The sequence below is a fragment of the Peromyscus maniculatus genome, chromosome 23, assembly GCF_049852395.1.
Source record: "Peromyscus maniculatus bairdii isolate BWxNUB_F1_BW_parent chromosome 23, HU_Pman_BW_mat_3.1, whole genome shotgun sequence".
Lineage (NCBI taxonomy): Eukaryota > Metazoa > Chordata > Mammalia > Rodentia > Cricetidae > Peromyscus > Peromyscus maniculatus.
This window is the reverse complement of record NC_134874.1, coordinates 15,455,095-15,476,439: the sequence shown is the minus strand read 5'-3', so window position 1 is coordinate 15,476,439 and position 21,345 is coordinate 15,455,095. Positions and strand designations below refer to the sequence as shown.

Here is a 21,345-nt window from a genome sequence, read left to right as displayed (position 1 = left end):
TAGTGCAAACACTGGGCTATAGTGCAAACACTGGGCTATAGTGCAAACACAGGGCTATAGTGCAAACACTGGGCTATAGTGCACAACCCTGTCTTACCACAAAACAACCCCAAAACGCGACTGTGAGTGTTCAGAGGCCAGCAGCTCACCTGACAGCAGAGGAATCTGGATCACACGCTGCCAAGCCTTGCTGAAGTAAGGAACCTGTGGAAATATGGGCACTGAGGAACCCATGTTCAGAACACTAGAAACTCTTTTCTTTATACAGCAATTTGTACAGTGTTCAGTGTAATGTAGAGATGACATTTTTCTTAAACATATACCCTGGTGAGGTGGCTCAGTGGATACAGGTGCCTGCTGCCAAGCTAGATGACCTGAGTTTGAGCCAGAGACCCAGATGGCAGAAAGTAAGAACTGAGCCGGGCAGCGGTAGCACACACCTTTTATCCCAGCACTTGGGAGGCAGAGGCAGGTGGATCTCTGTGAGTTCGAGGCCAGCCTGGGCCACAGAGTGAGTTCCAGGAAAGGTGCAAAGCTACACAGAGAAACCCTGTCTCGAAAAATCAAAAGAAAAGAAAGAAAGTGGGAACTGACCCCCACAAGTTATCATCTGACTGCCACTCACACAGTGTGATACACCCACACAAAATAACTAAGTAAAATGGAATAAAAACAGATTTATAGAAGGAAGTGGGTATGATACATGCAAATAGTATGCTTTTTCACATATGGGACTCAGCAAAGACTATGGAATCTGCAGGGTGGTGGTGTCCTAGAACTAACTCTCACAGAAATCAAGGGTCTGCTATATTCGCATATACTTGGTAATAAAAGAAATGAAAGATGAAAATGCTACAATGTAGTGTTTAGCTATAGGAGAGAAGCCAGACATGGAAAATCACATATTGTGTGAGTCATGTGATGTGAAATGTCTAAAACAAACAAATCCAGACAGAGATCAGGAGTCACTAGGGGCTGGATGAGGGGAAGGATGGCTATCAGATATGGGGCTCTTTATCTTTTCTTGGCAGTACTGGGGACTAAACCTAGGGCTTCATGTATGCTACCCCAAGCTACAGTCCCAGCGCTGAGGTTTCTTTCTGAAGTGGGGAAAACATTCTAGTATTAGCTAATAGTGATGGCTATTCAACTCCGTCAATACGGTAAAAGCCAGTTAAGGATACGCCTTTGAAAAGGGTGAATTTTACCGTACATGTCCTGAGACTGAACAATCCCCCAGACACTCTGTTACATGGAAACACCACCTTAAGGGCTAGATTGACAACTCAGTGGTTAAGGGTTTGGCTGCTCATGCAGATGACAGAACCTCAGTTCCCAGCATCCATGTCGGGTGGCTCACAACTGCCTGTAACTCCAGTTTCTGGTCTCCTCAGGCACTTCACTCATGCACACACACACAAAGAATAATAGCACCTTAAAACATGCCTGCTGCCGGGCGGTGGTGGCGCAGGCCTTTAATCCCAGCACTCGGGAGGCAGAGCTAGGCGGATCTCTGTGAGTTCGAGGCCAGCCTGGTCTACAGAGCGAGATCCAGGACAGGCACCAAAACTACACTGAGAAACCCTGTCTTGAAAGAAAAAAAAAATTAGGATTTTATTTATTGTGATGCACCACAGTGATGCACCACAGTCGGAGGACAACTTGTGGGTGTTGTTTCTCTTTTTACCATGTGGGACCCAGGATTCGAACCCAAGTTGTCAGGCTTGCTGGCAAGTGCCTTTACCACTGAGCCATCTCTCACTGGCCCCCCAGATGATCTACTTCTGTCCAATGATTATGTAGGCGCACAACTCATGAGACTGGAGAAGAGAGAGCAGATAAAGGCTCCAACTTTAAAGATCTTCAAGGTCTACGAGGGGGCAGTCCAACGTGTAATTAAAATAAGTCATTCTGTGACAAGGGCTAGAGTAGTCCCGAATGACTCCCGAAGCCTAGGGAACACAGGGCAAATGCCAGCTGAGGGTGCTGGGACGCCGTCCTCCGCTGACCTCTTCTGCTCTTTACTAAGAAGTTGATGGCTCAGCACACGGCACCCAGAAAACACAGCACAGAGACTGAACTTAATGAAATGTACCTTCAAGGAGACGCACATACCTGCCACAGTGAATGGACGCTAGAAATGCAGGATAAGACTTTCCTTAGGTAAGGAATCTGTAACAGGAAAGAAAATTGAAAGATGTGAAGGATGACCAAAATGCTAAATTTCCACACCTCAACACACAATGTTGGACTTTGTTTTAAAACTGCATTTGAGATAGGCCTCACTCCACAGCCCAGGCTGGCCTTCAATTCGTGGGAACCACAACAGTGCTGGGATTGCAGGGTACACCACATCTAGCAATAGTGCACATTTGCCCCCTCTTTTTCTTTTGGAGACAGGGTCTCATGTAGCACTGGATGGCTTCAAACTTGATATGCAAAGGAGCATGACTTCACATCTCTGATTCTCCTGCCTCTACCGCCTGAGTGCTGCGATTGCAGACAAGGCACCATGCTGGGTTTCTTGCAACGCTGGGTATGAGACCCAGGACGTTCCTGCTGCTTGTCAAGCAGTCACCTGAGCCGTGTTCCCAGCCCCTCAGGGTCATTTTGAGTGTGACTTTCTCTAGCGGTCTTTAGTCGGGCAGGAGTCCAAAAGCAGCATGGGACAGTAACTGGTGCTGATTCAACATGTGTTGGGGACATCGTGCTTCAGGAACCCCAAGTCTTACTTACCATGTTGAAGCCAAGAAGCTTCTGCAGGAGCCCGTTCCAAAGCTGCAGGTCATAGATTCTGTATTCTAAGCAAAGCTCTGTCACCAATCGTACTGCCTAAAAGTCAAAACACCAAACAAGAGAACAACAAAATAACATTGCTTTAAGACACCAGTAAGCCAGTCCAACAGCCTTTTGAAAAGGTAAGAGTACCTTCATAAAACACATGGACATAACCCACAAACGTCTAATGCCCAGTCTCAGTGAAGGACTCCATTTCATAATAAATGAGAAAAAGAGGTTCTTCTTTCCTGTTTCTAATCAAGAACAGCCCGCCTTCTGGCCTCATTCCTGTCCCAGCTCCAACTGCACCAGTGACTAGTTTCCCAAAAGTGACTAGGCGGAAGAGAATGGCACCCCTCCCTATAGGGCGGGCCTTGGAAGGAGGCACAAGTGCTCTTCTTGTTACAGTATCACTAGCCCATGTACTCTAAGAAGAGTGGAAAGGACCTTCCAAATTGTCCTGTCATCCCATACAGCAGGCTGCAGACACAGGAAAGGTCTGGGGCACTGGACCTACTGGGGGCCAAGGGTCTCTGGTCAGCTGAGGGGTGGCAGGTGACTGTAAGGAAAAGGCGAGCCTTGCTTGGCCATGCTCGCTGAGTACGTACGTACCATAGGTTCGTGGCTGTGGTTCTTCCACAGGCCCTTAATCATCCCTTCTTTGGGACTGTTGCAAAATAACTCATATGTGATGGGAATATTCAATGTCTCAAATGAAGCCAGGAAGGTTATACACTTCAGATAGGATCTGGAAAACAGACATGTTTGTAAGGACTATTCTTTTTGTTTTTGTTTGTTTGTTTTATTTTTCGAGACAGGGTTTCTCAGTAGCTTTGGAGCCTGTCCGGGACTAGCTCTGTAGACCAGGCTGGCCTCGAACTCACAGAGATCCACCTGGCTCTGCCTCCCGAGTGCTGGGATTATAGGCATGCGCCACCACCGCCCGGCATAAGGACCATTCTTATGGTTCACATTTATGTCTAAAACCAAAGCTACCGCAGGGGACAGGAAGCAATCTTGTTTCGTGTCCATTTAGGCTTTCAGATACCTTCACATATGGTATAGATAGAAATCCATTTAACAAGAAAACATCGGTCTCTGAATGTTGCTAAGAAACGATGGAGACAAGCAGTTCCCATGGGCCTGTTTCCCCTTTGCTGAAACATCAAGAATCAAGGTAATGGGACGGCATTCCACAGCAACTAGGAGGCAGCCATCACTCCACCAAGGGCTCAGAAGTTACGACTCAGAAATAAGTAGAAAAAATAAAATCTGTTTGCTTCTTTCTGATACAGTACATCAAGTTCTACTCACTTCATTTCTTCAGTGGGCTTTTTGAAGAGAGATTCTATCATTTCCTTGTCAGCCAAATAAAAGAGACACTGAAGAGCTCGTGCTTTGTGGGCGAAGGTTAACTGGCGCATGCCCAGTGTCTGCAAGACCAAGAGGTTTGGAGAGTCAAGCGGCACACCTGCAGCCGAGGTCAAGCAAATGACTTCAGCCTGGTAACGAGAACATCCCTTCCCCTGGTTATTTTTCCACTTCTCTTGAACTCAGTTTTCTCCACCTTTAACCAGTGCAGAGCAGAGAACAGAGTATTTCAACATGACCCCTGGAGAGAGACTCTTTCAGGAGGCAAAGGGTCAAAATATTAAGAGGGCTCTTTGTCTTCTGCCTTTTACAAGATGATGGTGTTTGTCCTGCCGGTGTTTGTCCTGTCGGTGTTTGTCCTGTCGGTGCTAATGAATGCAGCAGTGGGTGAGACGTCGTGCAGAATCAAGACAGTGACCCCCAGCTGCTCACAGCCACTGCCAGCACGGAAAACCAAAGAGGACTTCCCTTGAAATGATGGAAGCCTGGCTGGCCTGGAATTTGCTCTGTAGAACAGGCTGGCCTCGAACTCTGGGATCTGCCCCTGCCTCCCCAGTGCTGGGATTAAAGGTGTGTGCCACGACCACCCAGCCCTTGAAATGTTTTTGATGAAACAATAAAAATTTTCTGAATCGGTCAACTCTTATATCTAAGCATCAACGAATGCACCTCTGAATACACGTTAACGTTAATTAATGATGGTGCACTGGTTGGTATTCTTCTCGGCAGAAAGGGCACCAGGAGGAAAGCACCCGTGCTGAGCCTGAGCTAACTGGCCCATGCACACAGGCCGCACTTCAGAACGACTCGAGGACAGACTCCCTTGTAGAGTTGTCATGAGCTGACATCCGGGACCGCAGATTCTCCTCCTGTCCCTCTCAGGACCACGTGCCGTGGTCCTCACCCTCCCTCTGCATACTCCAGCTGCCTCACAAGATAGTGTTAGCTGGTGCAGTACCTCATACTTGCTACTTCAGCACTAAGGAGACTGAGGCAGGAGGTTTGCCAGGGGTCTGAGATCAGTCTAGGCCACATAGTCTAAGCCAGACTGTGTCTCAAAAAACAAAACACAACAACAACAAAAAACAAAGAAAAAATAAAATAAAAAACAAAACAAAACTCCGCCCCCCCCCCCCATCACCAAACTACCAACAAAACTGCTATATTAAAAATCATGAAGACTGGCCAGGCGGTGGTGGCACACGCCTTTAACCCCAGCACTCGGGAGGCAGAGCCAGGTGGATCTCTGTGAGTTCGAGGCCACCCTGGGCTACCAAGTGAGTTCCAGGAAAGGCGCAAAGCTACACAGAGAAACCCTGTCTCGAAAAACAAAAACAAAAACAAAAACAAAAACAAAAACAAAAAAAAATCATGAAGACTGAAGAGTTCGTGTGTCCCCTCAGGGAGACTGAAGTTTAGCATGGGGAGAGGCTGGTGGGTGACTAGAGCCAGGGCAGGTCATACGGGGCATGGAGACAAGCGGAGCTTCTTCCCAGGGCCAGTGTGTGCAGTGCCCTGGTATCAGGAATGCTGGCTGACCAGGGAGTTAGTGTCCATGAACCAAGTGCACCTCTGGGAGCTACCAACAGGAGCATCATGTGGCCTGCTAAGCAGATGCTGCAGTCACGGTACTAAATGGAGGGTGGTGTGTGCAGTGACCCTGCTTATCAAATAACATCACTATCTGGATTGTGCTTGTGAAACCAAGTGTGAAAAAATACACAGGGGAACTGTCAAGCCGAGATGCCACATGCTTGGTTGAGTTTCTGGAGCTTACACTTGTGGCTGAGGTGGCAAACACAAACAGCATTCGTGAACTGTAATCAATCGGACGAGACTGCAGGAGGTACACGACTCTGGGGGAAAAGAGAGACATTTTAAACTTAGAGATACAACACAACAGAGCTGCGCTTCTGTCCACAGCAAAGGGCGACATCCTAAATATCGGCCAGAGGACACGGCCAATGGCACTTTTGTTTCCCCTTTCAAAGGCGTTTAAACTTTTTTATTTTAAACGTTGTTTACTTCTTTTGTGTGTGTGAGAGAGTGCTTTGCCTGCATGTGTGTCTGTGCACCGTGTGCCTGGTGCCTGGTGCCTGCAGAGCCCAGAAGAGAGGGTCAGATGCCCTGGAATTGGAGGTACAGACAGTTGAGAGCTGCCACGTGGGTGCTGGGAAGAAACCCCACCAGTGCTCTTAATAATGAGTCACGCCTCTAGTCTGGATGGTTCGCTCTGTCTTGAGTTCCTTCACAGATAAAGAAGACAACGTCTGGAACAAAGGCGGCTCTCAGAGTTCTCTGTAACACGGCCCGCCGGCCTTCGAGTACCACTGTTGAGACTGACACTACAGCCTATGGCACAGGGAGTGTCACACACGGGAGACTGTGTCCACGGGACCCAGGAGGACCTGGTAAGTGATACAATCCCGACTCTAGCTCCAGGGCTGGCAGGCCACTCCTAGGAAGGTCCGGAGGGATTAGACAGGCTGACAGAGAGGGAGCTCTCAGGCGGAAACGACATTTGCAGATACGCTTTGGGGATTCCCTCTGTTATGGTTTCAAATGCTTCTAAGGCTTTCCACATAACTGGTGCATTAGACAGGCCAAGAGCTGTATCTAAGTTGGACAAAGGTACACATACCCTTAAAAGACTAAGCAAGAAGCCAGGAGTGGCACACACCTTTAATCCCAGCACTCGGGAGGCAGAGCCAGGTGGATCTCTGTGAGTTTGAGGCCATCCTGGGCTACAGAGTGAGTTCTAGGACAGCTGGAGCCATGAAGAGAAAGCCTGTCTTTGGGGTGTGGAGGCTAAGCAAGAGACAGCCAGGCCTGGAACTGCACATCTGTCATCTCAGTACTTGGGAGGCTGAGGCAGGAGGATACCAAGTTTAGGATCAGTGTAACTGCCCACACAGTTAGATCTGGACTAAAAAAATATGTAAAAGTAACAACGCCCTCTCCCAAACTGCTTCTGAGGTAGGTTCAGAAGGAAGGAGCCAGAGGGTTGGTAGGTGACTGGCTCTGCTTAAAGCTAGGCACAATGATCTTTTTGTCAGGTTTTGCAAGTCCACCTTCACTGTTTGATTTTTGGAGAGGAGGCAGCCACGGGGCCTCCCAAGACTCTCAGCTACTTGTGGTCTAGGGCAGGAATGGCACAGAGCTGGCAGCTTACGGCCACACCTCTTACCATGCTGGGGCCAAGCATCAGTAATAGGCTACCACATTCCTTCTCATACAAGCCTAGACTTCTCAATACAACAAGCGGTGATCACATTTGACGTAAGCACACAACTCCTAGGATCTTGGTCACAGATGAAGCAATCTGTCTTATATCTGAGCCATGACATGTTCTAGAACACAAGTGTACACAGGGCCCTGGGGCCAAGGTGCTATCTGATAGAAAAGTTAAAAAAAAAAAAATGCTTGGGACATTCTCTGTTACAGAAGTCCTAGAACATTCACAGGGGTTCAAATCCTCAGTCTCAGCTATTGACTGCCTCCCAGCCCGTGGAGACTCTGCCACAGCGAGGAATGATTCTTCTCTGAGACTCTGACCCAAGTCACATCAAGGAGTCTTTTCAAATCTAACGTCTAAATCTGTTTCCTAATAAGATCCCTACTGGGTGTCAAGGGGAAGCCACAGTGAAGGAAAGCATACCTGTGCAGCACTTCATCCTCTTCAAGTTCAAAGAACTCTGATGCTTTCTTTGGAAACAGAGAAGAGCGAAAGTTAAAGACTGTAGGGTGTGGATACACAAACTTTCCTCTTAGTGCAATATACATGACCAAAAACCCGAGGTACAAAACTGGAGAGCTAAGGGTGCACCTGTTGCGCTTGCTGGTTCGATTCCCAGCACCCACATGGTGGCTCACAATTGCCTGTAACTCCACTCCAGGGCACCTGACACCTTCTGACCTTAGCAGGCATCAGGCATGCATGTGGTGCATGGACACGCATGCAAGCAAAACACTCATACACACAAAATAATATAATGATTAACCAAAACCAAAACTACGTTTATGTGGAGGAAATACTGTGATTGCCTAATGATGACTTTTGCCTAAATGAAGGTTCCACACTCATTTATTCACACAATAATATATTCTGGGTACTTTTTAGGTGAAAGTCTAATTCTAAGCATACACATGGCCTTAAGTAAACAAACATTTGGGTCCTTGTGGAGGTGACATTTGTTGGATAAATTTTAAAAGGAATGGAGCCAAGCATGGTAAAGCATGTCTTTAGTCCTAACACTGAGGAGCAGAGGCAGGGGAATCTCTGTGAGTTCAAGGGAAGACTGGTCTATATACCAAGTTCAAGTTCCAGGCCTGACTGCCTATAAAACAAACAAAAAGGGTCCCAAGATTTGTGTGGGGTTTTTGTTTTGTTTTTGTACAGAGTCTCACTACGTAGCTGAGGCTGGCTCCTCCCATGCCTCAGCCTCCCCAGTGCCCAGGGCCTCAGGCATACACGCCAGCCAGTGCTGTCACTGAGCTACTCACAGAATTGAAGTGAGTCAGTCACTCACCAAATTAACATGCATTCATCAGGGCTCCCAAAGCACTGTGCCAAGTTCGAACCGTGTGAGGCATGGTTCTTAGTTGCCAGAACCTTTCAGTTGACTACCTGAGCTAATGTGGAGCTTGGCTCACAGAAATGCTCGGTGTAGACATGAGCTTACACTGTGTCCCTCGGAAGCAGTCACTGTTCTTGGTAGGGTAGGCTAGCACTGGACTCAGGCATGCAGTGTTTACACAGTGGCATGGAGCACTGGGTTCAATCCCAGCACAGCACAGACCAGCTGTGGGAGCACACACCTCCAATCCCAGCACTTGGGTGGCCATCCTCAGCTATGTGGTGAGCTATAGTCCAGCCTGGGGTACTCAAGACCTAATGTTAAAAGAGTAGCAGCATGGAGCTGGATAGATGGCTCAGCGGTTAAGACCACTGGCTGCTCTTCCAGAGGTCCTGAGTTCAATTCCCAGCAACCACATGGTGGCTCACAACCATCTGTAATGCGATCTGATGCCCTCTTCTGTCATGCAAACATACATGCAAATAGAACACTCATATGCATAAAATATGTAAATAAATAAATCTTTAAAAAAAAAAACAGGCCGGGCGGTGGTGGCGCACGCCTTTAATCCCAGCACTCGGGAGGCAGAGGCAGGCGGATCGCTGTGAGTTCGAGGCCAGCCTGGGCTACCAAGTGAGCTCCAGGAAAGGCGCAAAACTATGCAGAGAAACCCTGTCTCGAAAAACCAAAAAAAAAAAAAAAAAAAAAAAAACAGTAGCAGCACATTGTGGAGCAGAATGAAAAATTATATAAAAGCTACTAATTAAAAGTCAATAGGGCCACTGAGAAGTTAACTCATAGGTAAAGGTACTTGTTGCCAAGCCTGAAGTCTGAGTTCAATCCACAGGACCTACTTGGTAGAAGGAGAGAGCCGATTCCCTCGAACAATTTGGATGTAATTAAAAAATAAGTGAAAATAAGAGCCAAGGGCTGGGGATGTATCTCAGCGGTAGAGCACAGGCTTGGCACTCAACGGGTTCGGTACCCAGCAGAGAAGTCAATCAATCAGCTCAGTAAGATAAACAAATAGAAACTGCCCAGCTACAGTTAGTCTCAGCTCCTTGGGAGGCTGAGGCAGAACTGCTTTCCACCGGGAGCTGGAAATAGTTTGGGCAAAATATTAGCATGAAAAACTCACTATATATAATACTTAATTTCGTATTAGTTATACCATTTTTTACAACCATATTTCAAGAATATTATCTTCCTACATAAGCACAGGAATTATAGAATCTACTTATTAAGTTCTACCTGAAAACTCAGAGAAACTAGTGAAAAATCTGGATTGAGACTGCTAATTTCTTCACAAATGTTAGATGCTAATGATACTATTTCTAGAGAATCAGCATCATGTGCCGCCTACTGTGTTCCGCTGAAAGAACACATCACCTATACAGTGTGACTAAAGCGCATAAGCTACGTTAAGTCACAGAAAAATGTGAGCAAAGATGACATTTATAAAGCAATTGGCCTGCACCCTTCCAAACTGTTAATGCGCCACCACAGCTAAAACATGTTAAAAATCATCAGTGTTGCTAAGCTAACATGTGGGGGTGGGCAGATGAGGTGAGGGGAAGAATTTGTAGAGAATTTTATGCTGTATTATCTCAAAACATTTCCCCTAATAACTACAAAGGGAAGAACAGAATGTATTAGAGAAAGGGACAACATAGCCAAGACGTGCACCTAAACTAACATAACCTGTAAGGAGAGGACAGAACTGACTCCACAAAGTCGTCCCCTGACCTCCATGTGTACACAAGAGCACATGCACATACAAATAACACAGCAAATTAATACCTCCAGAAGAGCCAAACAGATATATTCTCCCAAATATCATATGTCAACATCATTTATGCAGCATTGTCTCAGTATTTAATCCTCTAGCTTTTACTTTTGAAACCGAGTCTTTAGTAGGTAGCTCTGGTTGGTCTAACTTTGCTGTGTAGACAAGGCTGGCCTGACACTTGCAATGATCTTTCCACCTTTACCTCCCAAGTGCTGTGATTTTTCTGATTTTTTTCCAATTAAAACTGTAGTCGTTAAGCAAATCCCTGCTTTTAGGGAATATGCACTTAAATATTAAGGGGCGAAGGGACATGGCATATGCAATATACTCTCCAATGGAGAGAAATGAATACAAAGGACAATAGAGAGAACTAGAGGATGAAGTATATGCAGAGAGATGTAAGAAACTAATGAATCTGGTTAAACAGTGTATAGCAATATTTCTGCACCCTTTTTTTTTTTTTTTTTTTTTTGGTTTTTCGAGACAGGGTTTCTCTGTGTCGTTTTGGTGCCTGTCCTGGGTCTCCCTCTGTAGACCAGGCTGGCCTTGAACTCACAGAGATCCGCCTGGCTCTGCCTCCCGAGTGCTGGGATTAAAGGCTTGCGCCACCACTGCCCGGCTCTGCACCGTTTTTTTAAACGTTCCTATTCCATTTTAAATCATTTCAAAAATAAAGTTAATCATATGAATCCAAGTCAAAAAACAGGCCTCTTCTTATATATAAGAATGGGTGAAGTCATGAGCTGAACGTTTGAATAGCTACAGAATAACAGAAAGGAAAAACAAACCACCTCATTAAAACTCATCAGGTGACCTGTGACCTCTGAGGAGTCAGAGTTAGGTGTGGTTGTGCGGCCTATAATCTCAGCGCTTGAGGGGCTGAGGTATTAGAATAACAATGCACGGCCAGCCTGAGCTATAAAGTCAGAACGTCTAGGAGGGAGGCAGTCTGTGTCCTCTTTGGAGGGCTGTGTCTGTGGAACACAAACTCAGCTCCTATCTAACCACACACTGGGGCTGTGAGCATTCACTCACCTCACCGGGCATCGTTGAGGGGCACAACCATTTCTCCAACAACATGTCCCAAATTTTTTCCAAATTAATTTCATTGACTTCGGCTATTTCTTTAGCTGCTGCGTGAATATCTAAGACAGTCAAGACAAAAAAGCACCAAAGTGAGAACTCAGGCTTTCGGCACGTGACGACGGGAATCCAAACAGCAGCTCTTCCCGACCGAAACCACGAAGCTTTGTTCCCACCGGGATAATCTTTGCCAGACGAGGTACGGAGTCTCTCGCTTATGCTGGGATGTTCATAGAGGCTCACGATGAGATGTGCTGGCTTTCCTACTGCTCTTAAATATTCCGGGACATTCAGCTTGTGGGCTATGAGCACGGCTTCGGTACCCGAGCGCCGGAACTGGAGATAAAGCTTCTTCAGCAAGGCCTGGGCCTTTTCATATGTCTCATCCTTAAAAAAATTCCAAACGGAGAGAAAGCCTTCCTGTAAAAATCTCGAGGGAGGATGACACTCCATCGTTAGTCTTCATGGGCCCTCACTGCTTTATCTGCACCCTAAAACACCCGTCATGGCAACTGTGGGCTTTCTTCTCTCTGGGCACTGGGATAAGAGGGGGAGGAGATCGTCGCTCAGCGAGCATGGTTCAGACTCACCTGAGATGGGATGTTTTGTAGCCACCTTTCAGCTAAATACAGGCAGAACTTCAAGCTAGCCATCTTGAAGGGGCCTGGAAGGACAAAGGTCTGTGAGCAAATCTAAATCCTCTGAGACAACACATGTTACCAGAGCAGCAAAACCTCTAAAATTATACATGAACACCCAGTAAAAATCAAAGATGAGGGAAATGAGACAGAAAACCAAACAGCACAGAGATCCTTCACAGCTTCCAGTCATTCCTGGTTCCTTACTAAGTTTTCATGGATGTGGCGGCAGACAGCATAATACCATCCACATTGCCTTTTCGAATGTTTTCAAACAAGCTCTGAATGGGCCCGATGGAACAGACTTGGGCAGCTTTTGACAAACCCTTCACACACCAGGATCGAGCAGGAGCTTCCAGCCTGCTCCAGCTGAGGAGCACTGGGAACTGAAACCGATGACCGGACAGAACACCTGCCCGGCATTGTACAAGACCCGGGATCGATCCCGTCATTGCAGAAAAGGGACACAGCTGAGATCCAAACCATCAGCCGGCGATGCAAGTCCCAGGAGCGGAGTGTTGCGTACCTTCTGGGATCTCCTGGGTGAGGCTGATGGCGATGGCCACGGCCCACTCCGGGTTGACTATGGACAGGAGGTAGGACTCGAGGGTCTTCGTGAGCTTATCCACTTCCTTGCTCATCAGGGCTGACGACTTGGCTTGTGCCAACTTCAGCAACTTTGGCTTCAGGCTTTTTTCAAAAACGTGTTTGGCTGTAGACACGTAGAGAGTATCTAGGGAGAACTGCAGAGGGGAGGAGAGTGACAGTGAGGGGAGGTGGTGTAAGCTCCCTGGGCCAGGCTCAGGGACCCCAGACAAGAATCTCCTTAGCAGGCCCCGCCCATTACCTTCATTAGCTTAGAAATTAAGAGCAGGGTTGGAAGCGACTCTTCACTGAGCTCTGAGGCTGCAAAGGGAAGTAGAAGGACATGACCCGTGAGAAAAAAAATTAGTTGCTATTTAGTAAAATTCCTAAGAAGTTAATGAACATACAGAGAATTTTCCAGAAGTTCTGTGCTGTGCCAAATAATATGAGGTGGAAAGGCAGTCTAGTCTGGGCAGCCGGCGGCAGAGTTATCACGTGTTCCAGCATGTACTGGTATTCGAGGTCCACTGGGGGCGAGATTCTTCTGTACGACTTCAAGTGTCTCAGAAGATTCAGAGCCTGTGTGGAAACGAGCAAGAGACCTGTGAGGGTCACCCTGTCCTGGAACATCTGCACCACGTGCACTTGTCAGTGGCCCCTGCCACTGTGCCTGCCAACCTGACCCCATGTGCACGTGGTGGCACATGTACGTGCCTGTACACACACGCTATCAAAACCAAGTCCATGTCTACTTTTCCTTGTATGGCTGGCTCCTATATAATATCCTCAGATAATCCTCAGAATAAGACTTGGGCAGTCCGGGACAAACTCTTCAAAGAAGAAGTCAAAGAACACTGAAGTTGGACGTTTTCATTTTTAATTACTCAACTTATTTTTGAGGTGGGATCTTATTATGTTTCCCAAGCTAACTCTAAAATCTTCCACCCATATAGTAGACAGAAGGTGACCAGTGATCCCAGTACTCGGGAGGTAGAGATAGAAGATCAAGAAATTCAAGGTCCAACTTGGCTACACAACCAGTTTGAAAACAGCAAGCCAGGAAGGTGGTGGCGCACGCCTTTAACCCCAGCACTCTGGAGGCAGAGGCAGGCGGATCTCTGTGAGTTCGAGGCCAGCCTGGTCTACAGAGTAAGTTCCAGGACACCCAGGGCTACACAGAGAAACTCTGTCTCAAAAAAGGAAAAAGAAAAGAGAAGAGAAAGAAAGAAAAAGCAGATTGAGCTACACGAGACCCTGCTTCAAAAAACCAAAACCACGGGCAGGTAAGATGTCTCAGCAGTGCTTGCTGTGCAAGTCTGACAACCCGAGCTGAATCCCCCAAACCCCGTAAAGGTGGAAGAGAGCGGAGAGTTCCCACTCACCTTTAACTCCCAGGTGGTATGCATGGTATTGGCACGCGCGCGCACGCGCGCACACACACACACACACACACACACACACACACACACACACACACACACTAATGTTTTTTAAAAATAGAAAAAGCAAAAATCACTAAATAAACAACTTGGCTGAATTCTTCAAGAATTAAAAATATTACATTTTAAAAAAAGACAATTAGCTGGGCGGCGGTGGTGGCGCACACCTTTAATCCCAGCACTCGGGAGGCAGAGGCAGGCGGATCCCTGTGAGTTCGAGGCTAGCCTGGGCTAGAGAGCGAGTTCCAGGAAAGGCACCAAAGCTACACAGAGAAACCCTGTCTCAAAACAAAACAAAAACAAAAAATAAAAAACAAAACAAAACCCAAAAAACAAAAACAACAACAACAAAAAAAGAAAATTATTTAGAATTAAGTTCAGAATCTGATGGGAGATCAAAGAACAACCCAGAAAGAACCCAGATAATATTCTTAATATTATAATAATTGTAATATATATTATAATGTCATAATAAACCAAAGCACAGAGATGAGTTTCAGTCTTTAACATTCTTTTATACCTGATTAATGTTCACACTGGTTATCTTTTCATTGGCTTGTTCTATAACTTTCAGGACAACTTCAATCATTTCATAATCATACGGGTCCAGCTGCACAAAAAGCAGAAATATGTCAAAACATGAGAAGACACTGTCATGCTCACATGTGCTTTATTTGGTAATGTTCATTGGTTCAAACAGCAAACATAAGCTCAGCAGGCCCCGGAGCCCAGGCAGCCCTTCATAGCTCAACTCTCACCTCTAAAACTACCTCTACCAGGCTAAGGAGCCACGTTTAAAATGTCTTGAAGTGTAGTTTAAAAAGCTGTACAAGGCAATACTTTTTTAGTGATGGCAGATGCCTCTAGGGTGCTAATACACAGAAAGAATAAACATGGTTAAATTTTCAGTTTTTTTAAGAGTTTGAAACTGAAGTTTCATTTGCTCTACTCATGATGGAAACTAGAATAGGAAGAAGACTCCCTCAGAAATGACTTAACCACAACGTGGGCGTTGAGGCTCGTGTTCGAGGCTCTTGGGGGACTCCGCCTTAACCGTCTTCCTAACGCAAGGATTAACTGGATGGTATCTGTACAGGCTTACAAAGAGACGTGTTCTCTTTGCTCCTCCTCTCCGCCCACACAGCATTTCCATGTTTTAAATGCTGACTAAAAGTACATATTATCGAAGTGGGAAGATGGGCCATCAGACCCAGGAGCAAGTCTGTAATTCCCGGATGACTTACAAGCAAAATGTAAACTGAAATCTATCTTACAGTCTGATAACCTCATTTCTCCTGGTACCTACCTTCCAAGCTCCCAATCACACTACCTCTTAACTTAAAAATACCAATTTGCAGACATTTTCATAAAAACAAAAAAAGAGAATAGGAAAACACATTCATTCATTGTAACTGTTTATAATACTGAAATGTATGGTTTAAAGTTCTACTCATGAAAGGCTGGTCCAATGCGGTGTCCGTCCGTCCGTCCGTCCGTCCCCGTCCCCCCTCCCCCAGCAGCGGGGTATTACTCAGGACAGGCACTGGGCCACATACTTACTGGGAATGGCACTATACTAAGCTGTTCACATTTATCCCACTCCATAGAGTAGGACCCACAGGAAATTTCTCTTTAGGATTTCTACTTTCTTTCTCATTTGATTCTTTGACAAAGAATGTTTGCTATTTAAAAAAATCTGAATGGAGCTGGTTTCTCATTTGCTGCCAAGCCTGACAACCTGAAGTCAACCTCTGGGTCCCACATGATAGAAACAGAGTCCTATACCACCTGACCTCTGACCTCCTCACACATGCTGTGATGAGCATATCCCACAACAGATGCAAAATAAATAAATGTAAGAGGAAAACAAACAAAACCGAGAGACCAAGCCTGGTGGCACACACCTGTAATCCCAACAATTAGGAACTAGAGAAAAGAGTTCAAAGTCACCCTTGGCTACACAGCAAGTTCCAGGACAGCCTGGACTACTTAAGGCCATCTCAAAAAGCCATATATTGAGGGCAAACAAACAAACAAACAAGTCTGGTAGTAAACATTGCCCTATTTTGAGGGGAGAAAAGAAGGTAGGACAGGAGGGAAATGCTGTGTTCGATAGACGGCTGTGTGAAAATAAAGAACTGAGGGCTAGAGAGATGGCGGGCCCAGTGGTTAGCAGCCACTCCGTGCTCTTGCCGAGGATCTGAGGTTTCCCTCCCCCGTGTCAGGCAGCTTAACTAGTTACTGGCAGTACTAACTCCAGCTCCTGGTGAACCTATGGCCTCTGGGGCAGCAGTACCCCCTCCCCCACACAGACAGACAGAATTCAGCAAACTGTGGTGGCACACACCTATAATCCCAGCACTTGAGAGGTAGAACCAGAAGGCTCAGGAGTTTAAAACCATCCTTAGCTACTTTCTGAGCTTCAGTCTAGCCTGGGCTATGTAGGACCCTATCTTAAAACAAAACAAAAATGAAAACTTCAGGACTTACTATATCCAGTTGTTAGTATATGTAGCTAATTAATTAAGGATGAGGAGTGGGTGACCAGGGGTCTCCACTTCCCACTCCCCTACCTTACAGAGGATCTCACTAAGACTGATCCCCTTCCCACTCACCTACCTTACGGAGGATCTCACTAAGACTGATCCCCTCCCCACTCCCCTACCTTACGGAGGATCTCACTAAGACTGATCCCCTCCCCACCCCCCTACCTTACAGAGGATCGACTGATCCCCTCCCCACTCCCCTACCTTACAGAGGATCTCACTAAGACTGATCCCCTCCCCACTCACCTACCTTATGGAGGATCTCACTAAGACTGATCCCCTCCCCACTCACCTACCTTATAGAGGATCTCATTAAGACTGATCACCAAGTCCTTTGTGCTTGTCAGTAAAGGAACCATCTCAGTGGCTTTGGCCAGGAGTCTGGAATACTGCTCCTTTACGGACTCCGGGCTGGCGTCTCCCTGGCTCTGGTTGTTAGTGTTATGGAGCAGGGTTTCAATGAACAACTGAAGGGCTTCGTCAGAGTCCAGCTGAAAGGTGCTGAAAGGAGCAGGAAGTTACAGGCTGATCTCCAGTGTTTCTCAGCAAGGGCTCTGACAGACAACCCAGGTGCGCGCTCCTATCACTCAAGTCTTTAACCTTGCGATTGTCTAGCTCATAATCAGAAAAAGTGTGCATCATCAAAGCTGAATACTGCCGTTCTTTTTTTAAAAGGGGTCTTGATCAGCAGCCTGAGGTAATCCTCCTGCCTCAGACAATAGTGGGGCCTATACCACAATGTCTGGTTTAATTATTGTCTTTTCAAACCAGATAGTCTAGCTGGGCTAGGCAGTACATGCTGGTAATGCCACTGGGAGGTAGTCAACTAGATCAAGAGTTCAAGGTCATCTTCAGCCATACAGTAAGTTCATGGCTAGTCTAGACTACATGAAACCCTATTTCACACAAAAATAAGTAATAAGTTATATAATTTTTAAAAAGGGGTTTGGGGATTTAGCTCAGTGGTAGAATGCTTGCCTAGCAAGTGCTAGGGCCTGGGTTCGGTCCTCAGCTCTGAGGCTTAAAAAAAAAAAAATAAGGCCTTAGTCAATATAGACAAGGTAGCAACTGAAACAACTCCTCAGGCCTTTAGAATGAGACAGTGATCCTCAGTCTGCCATGCATAATAACTGAGATATGAAGCAATGCTTTACAACCATCACAGTCAAGTCCCCTGATATTCTAAAAGCCATCTAGCTGGGCACAGTGCTGGGGTGGTTCACATCTGTAATCCCTGTGTTTAGGAGGCTGAATCAGCAGGACCACAAGTTGGAGGCCAGCTCGAGTGACATAAAGAATTGCAGGCCAGCCTGGACCATAAAACCAAAACCAAATGCAAAATCTTTTTTTTTTTTTTTGTTTTTTTTTCGAGACAGGGTTTCTCTGTGTAGCTTTGCGCCTTTCCTGGAGCTCACTTGGTAGCCCAGGCTGGCCTCGAACTCACAGAGATCCGCCTGCCTCTGCCTCCCAAGTGCTGGGATTAAAGGCGTGCGCCACCACGCCCGGCTCTCAAATGCAAAATCTTAAAAGCCATCTGACTTAGTTCACAAGGATCGACTCAGGCAAAGTGTCACTATCAGTACAAACGACCAAGGCCTCTGCTGAATGACTGAAACAAACTTATTGTCATGGCTACTTAAACTGCAGGAAGGGAGCAGTTAGAAAGCAGCACTCAGAAGCCCACCAGGGTTCAACTTTGTCAAGCATGGCAGACACACGCCACCAGCGTTTGAAGTTCTCAAAACTGAAGACTGGACAGTTTCATTCCCATGCTCTGGGTCAGTGCTACTCAGAGCTCTGGGCAGCTTCTAGTCCTTGACTGCAGCCTCAGCATGGAGAGAGTCAGGGTCATTATTACTCTTGTCCCCAAGGGGAGGAGGGACCCCGACTAGATGCTTAGCTGCTGAAAGAATACTCCAGGCAGATGTTATCAGTATCTTAGGCACTGGGGATGGATGGGGTGTGGTACAGCCAATAAGAATACTCCAGGCAGATGTTATCAGTGCACTGGGGATGGATGGGGTGTGGTACAGCCAATAAGAATACTTCAGGCAGATGTTATCAGTATCTTAGGCACTGGGGATGGATGGGGTGTGGTGCAGCCAATAAGAATACTTCAGGCAGATGTTATCAGTATCTTAGGCACTGGGGATGGATGGGGTGTGGTGCAGTCAATGTGCTTGAGGAGATGAATTTGATCCCTACCACCAAAACAAAAGCAAAAAGACTTGGATCTCAGCCGGCATAATGATATGCACCTATGATCCTAGCACCTGGAGATGAAGGCAAGATGATCAGGAGTTCAAGACCAGCCTCAGCTACATAGCAAATCTGAAGCTTTTGTGGGTTACATGGGATCCTAACTCAAAAATAAACCCCCAGAATCCACTTATCGATTGCAAGTCCGAAGGGGTGAGAGCCTTTACTATTAGAGAGGCAGTCACTTATTATCTGGCTGACCATGACCATACCACAGTCCCCTCCATCCCGAACCTCTTCTTTCCCTCCTCGTCTCCTTACTTTGTCCAGTGTCCATGCTGTGTATCACTACGAGCCGCAGAACTATGAAGTAGGAATTCACCTAACTATGGCAAAGCTATTACCTGGAAGAGTCAAGTTTTTTTCCTAGAGGAAGCCAAGGCTCAAGGAGTACTGGTCTTATTTGGTTTCTGCCTATATCAGTTATTTCCTGCTATGAATTTCCTGTGTGCTCTAACAGTGTGGATTGATCATTCTTTGGAAAGTTTCTCCCAATACAATCAAGGCAGGTAGATTCATTTGATACCCCTCAGATTAGTATCCCGGCCACTTGCGGTATCTGTCCCAGGACTATGAGCGAAATCTCCTCAGGGCAGACACCTGAGGGGAATCCGACAGAAGCTGGCTATGCCAACAGCACAGATACATTAACATTTAAAGATTACCTGCAATATTCCAGAATGAGGTTTGTGTCCATATCTATGTTATTAACAAGAGCTTTAAGGAGGTCCTTTTTGGTGAGGAAATTTTGTCTGAAAGCACGCTGAAAAGAAATCTAGAAACAAAGAATACAAAATAAAAAACCCGAAACAAACAAAAAACCTGAACTTCTAAACTGAAAAGTATCAGAAATAGAGCAACATTACAACACACCTTTTTACTTTACTATTATTTTTTTTACAGCTCCTCCAAATTATATTTTTAAATTTATTTACCTATTTATTGTGTGCATACGTGTGTGTGTGTGTGTGTGTGTGTGTGTGTTTTGTGTGTGTGTGTGTGTGCGCGCGCGCGCGCGCGCTTGTGCCTACTGCAGCCAGTGTATGAAGGTCAGAGGATAACTTGTGGGAGTCAGTTCTCTCTTACAATGCAGGTTCTAGAGATGAAACTCAGTTCCTCTGGCTTGCTGGCAAGCATCTTTTCCAACTGAGCCATCTGGCTGGCCCTAAATTTTTTTTATCATGCTGTTCAACCCAACCATCGCTGTGAAACCTGAGGAATCTTTGCCATCATAACCTCTTGCTGCTTCATCCGTCGGGGAAGCCTGATTGTTAGTTAGTGTTGGCGGAACCGGTCCCACCACTGCCTAGGAATCAAGTTTCAAAACACACAGCATTTTGGCAATGGTTACTTTCCTGATAAACAATCTATTTGCAAATAAAATGTTTTATGTCTCATTTTGTAACCCAAACTGGCCTCAAACTCACCATCCTCCTGCTTCGGCTTCCCAAGTACTGGGGTAACAGGTATGTATAACTATTATTCCTTAATATTATTTTTAGATAAGAAGGAACAGTAACATGCATTTGTAATCCCTGCTACTCGGGAGGCTGAACAGGAGAATCTGTTTAAACTAAGTTCAAGACTTGAGCAGCATAGCAAAATCCTATCTCCAAAAGAAAACAACAAAAACTAGTAACTAAATAGCAGATGGTATAATGCTAAGAGTTAAGTCTGAAAGAGTATAATGTCGGTTGGTCCTAGACATACACCTATAAATGAGACACCTGAGCAGGTGAAAAGTGCCAGGCTCCCTCTAACATTATTAAGATAAATATCAAAAAAGAAATAACACAAAAGACCTTTATTTCTTTTCTTTTTTGGTTTTTCGAGACAGGGTTTCTCTGTGTAGTTTTGGTGCCTGTCCTGGATCTCATGCTGTAGGCCAGGCTGGCCCCAAACTCACAGAGATTCGCCTAGCTCTGCCTCCGGAGTGCTGGGATTAAAGATGTGTGCCACCGCTGCCCGGCTCCCTTATTTCTTTATATACCCCAAAGTAACGGTTGACAAGATCTTTGTCTTATATTCTCAGACCAGATAATTCTCAAGACAGATTAAATATCAAAGTACTATGAATACTCACACCAAGTTTACCAAGACGAATACCCCACTGAGCATCAATACTGATTTCATGGAACCGAAGTTCTGTTTCAATATCCTGATAGAGATTTGCCAGCTGAGAGCCCACCAAAGATAATGCCTAAAAAGTAAAAACAAGATCAAACAGTATTAGTTCTAATACATTTTAGATGAAACTCAGAAAGGAGGGGGAAAAAAGTC

General features: G+C 45.9%; 1 protein-coding gene across 6 annotated transcripts in view; it reads right to left on the bottom strand.

Annotated features, from left to right (window-relative positions):
- Positions 1-21,345, bottom strand: part of Kntc1 (kinetochore associated 1) — a 104,946-nt gene that overhangs the window by 6,549 nt on the left and 77,052 nt on the right. For all 6 annotated transcript variants that reach the window (XM_076561409.1, XM_042268532.2, XM_076561410.1 and 3 more), the window contains 17 exons: positions 21,149-21,265; positions 19,731-19,840; positions 17,103-17,307; positions 14,781-14,870; positions 13,229-13,400; positions 13,084-13,142; positions 12,763-12,979; positions 12,189-12,262; positions 11,775-11,985; positions 11,551-11,660; positions 7,808-7,854; positions 5,927-6,005; positions 4,093-4,211; positions 3,391-3,526; positions 2,737-2,832; positions 2,116-2,172; positions 150-204 (listed from right to left, as the gene is read on the bottom strand). In XM_076561409.1, coding sequence (XP_076417524.1) covers positions 150-204; positions 2,116-2,172; positions 2,737-2,832; positions 3,391-3,526; positions 4,093-4,211; positions 5,927-6,005; positions 7,808-7,854; positions 11,551-11,660; positions 11,775-11,985; positions 12,189-12,262; positions 12,763-12,979; positions 13,084-13,142; positions 13,229-13,400; positions 14,781-14,870; positions 17,103-17,307; positions 19,731-19,840; positions 21,149-21,265 — 1,954 coding nt within the window. The remainder of the gene's footprint in view (positions 1-149; positions 205-2,115; positions 2,173-2,736; positions 2,833-3,390; positions 3,527-4,092; positions 4,212-5,926; positions 6,006-7,807; positions 7,855-11,550; positions 11,661-11,774; positions 11,986-12,188; positions 12,263-12,762; positions 12,980-13,083; positions 13,143-13,228; positions 13,401-14,780; positions 14,871-17,102; positions 17,308-19,730; positions 19,841-21,148; positions 21,266-21,345) is intronic.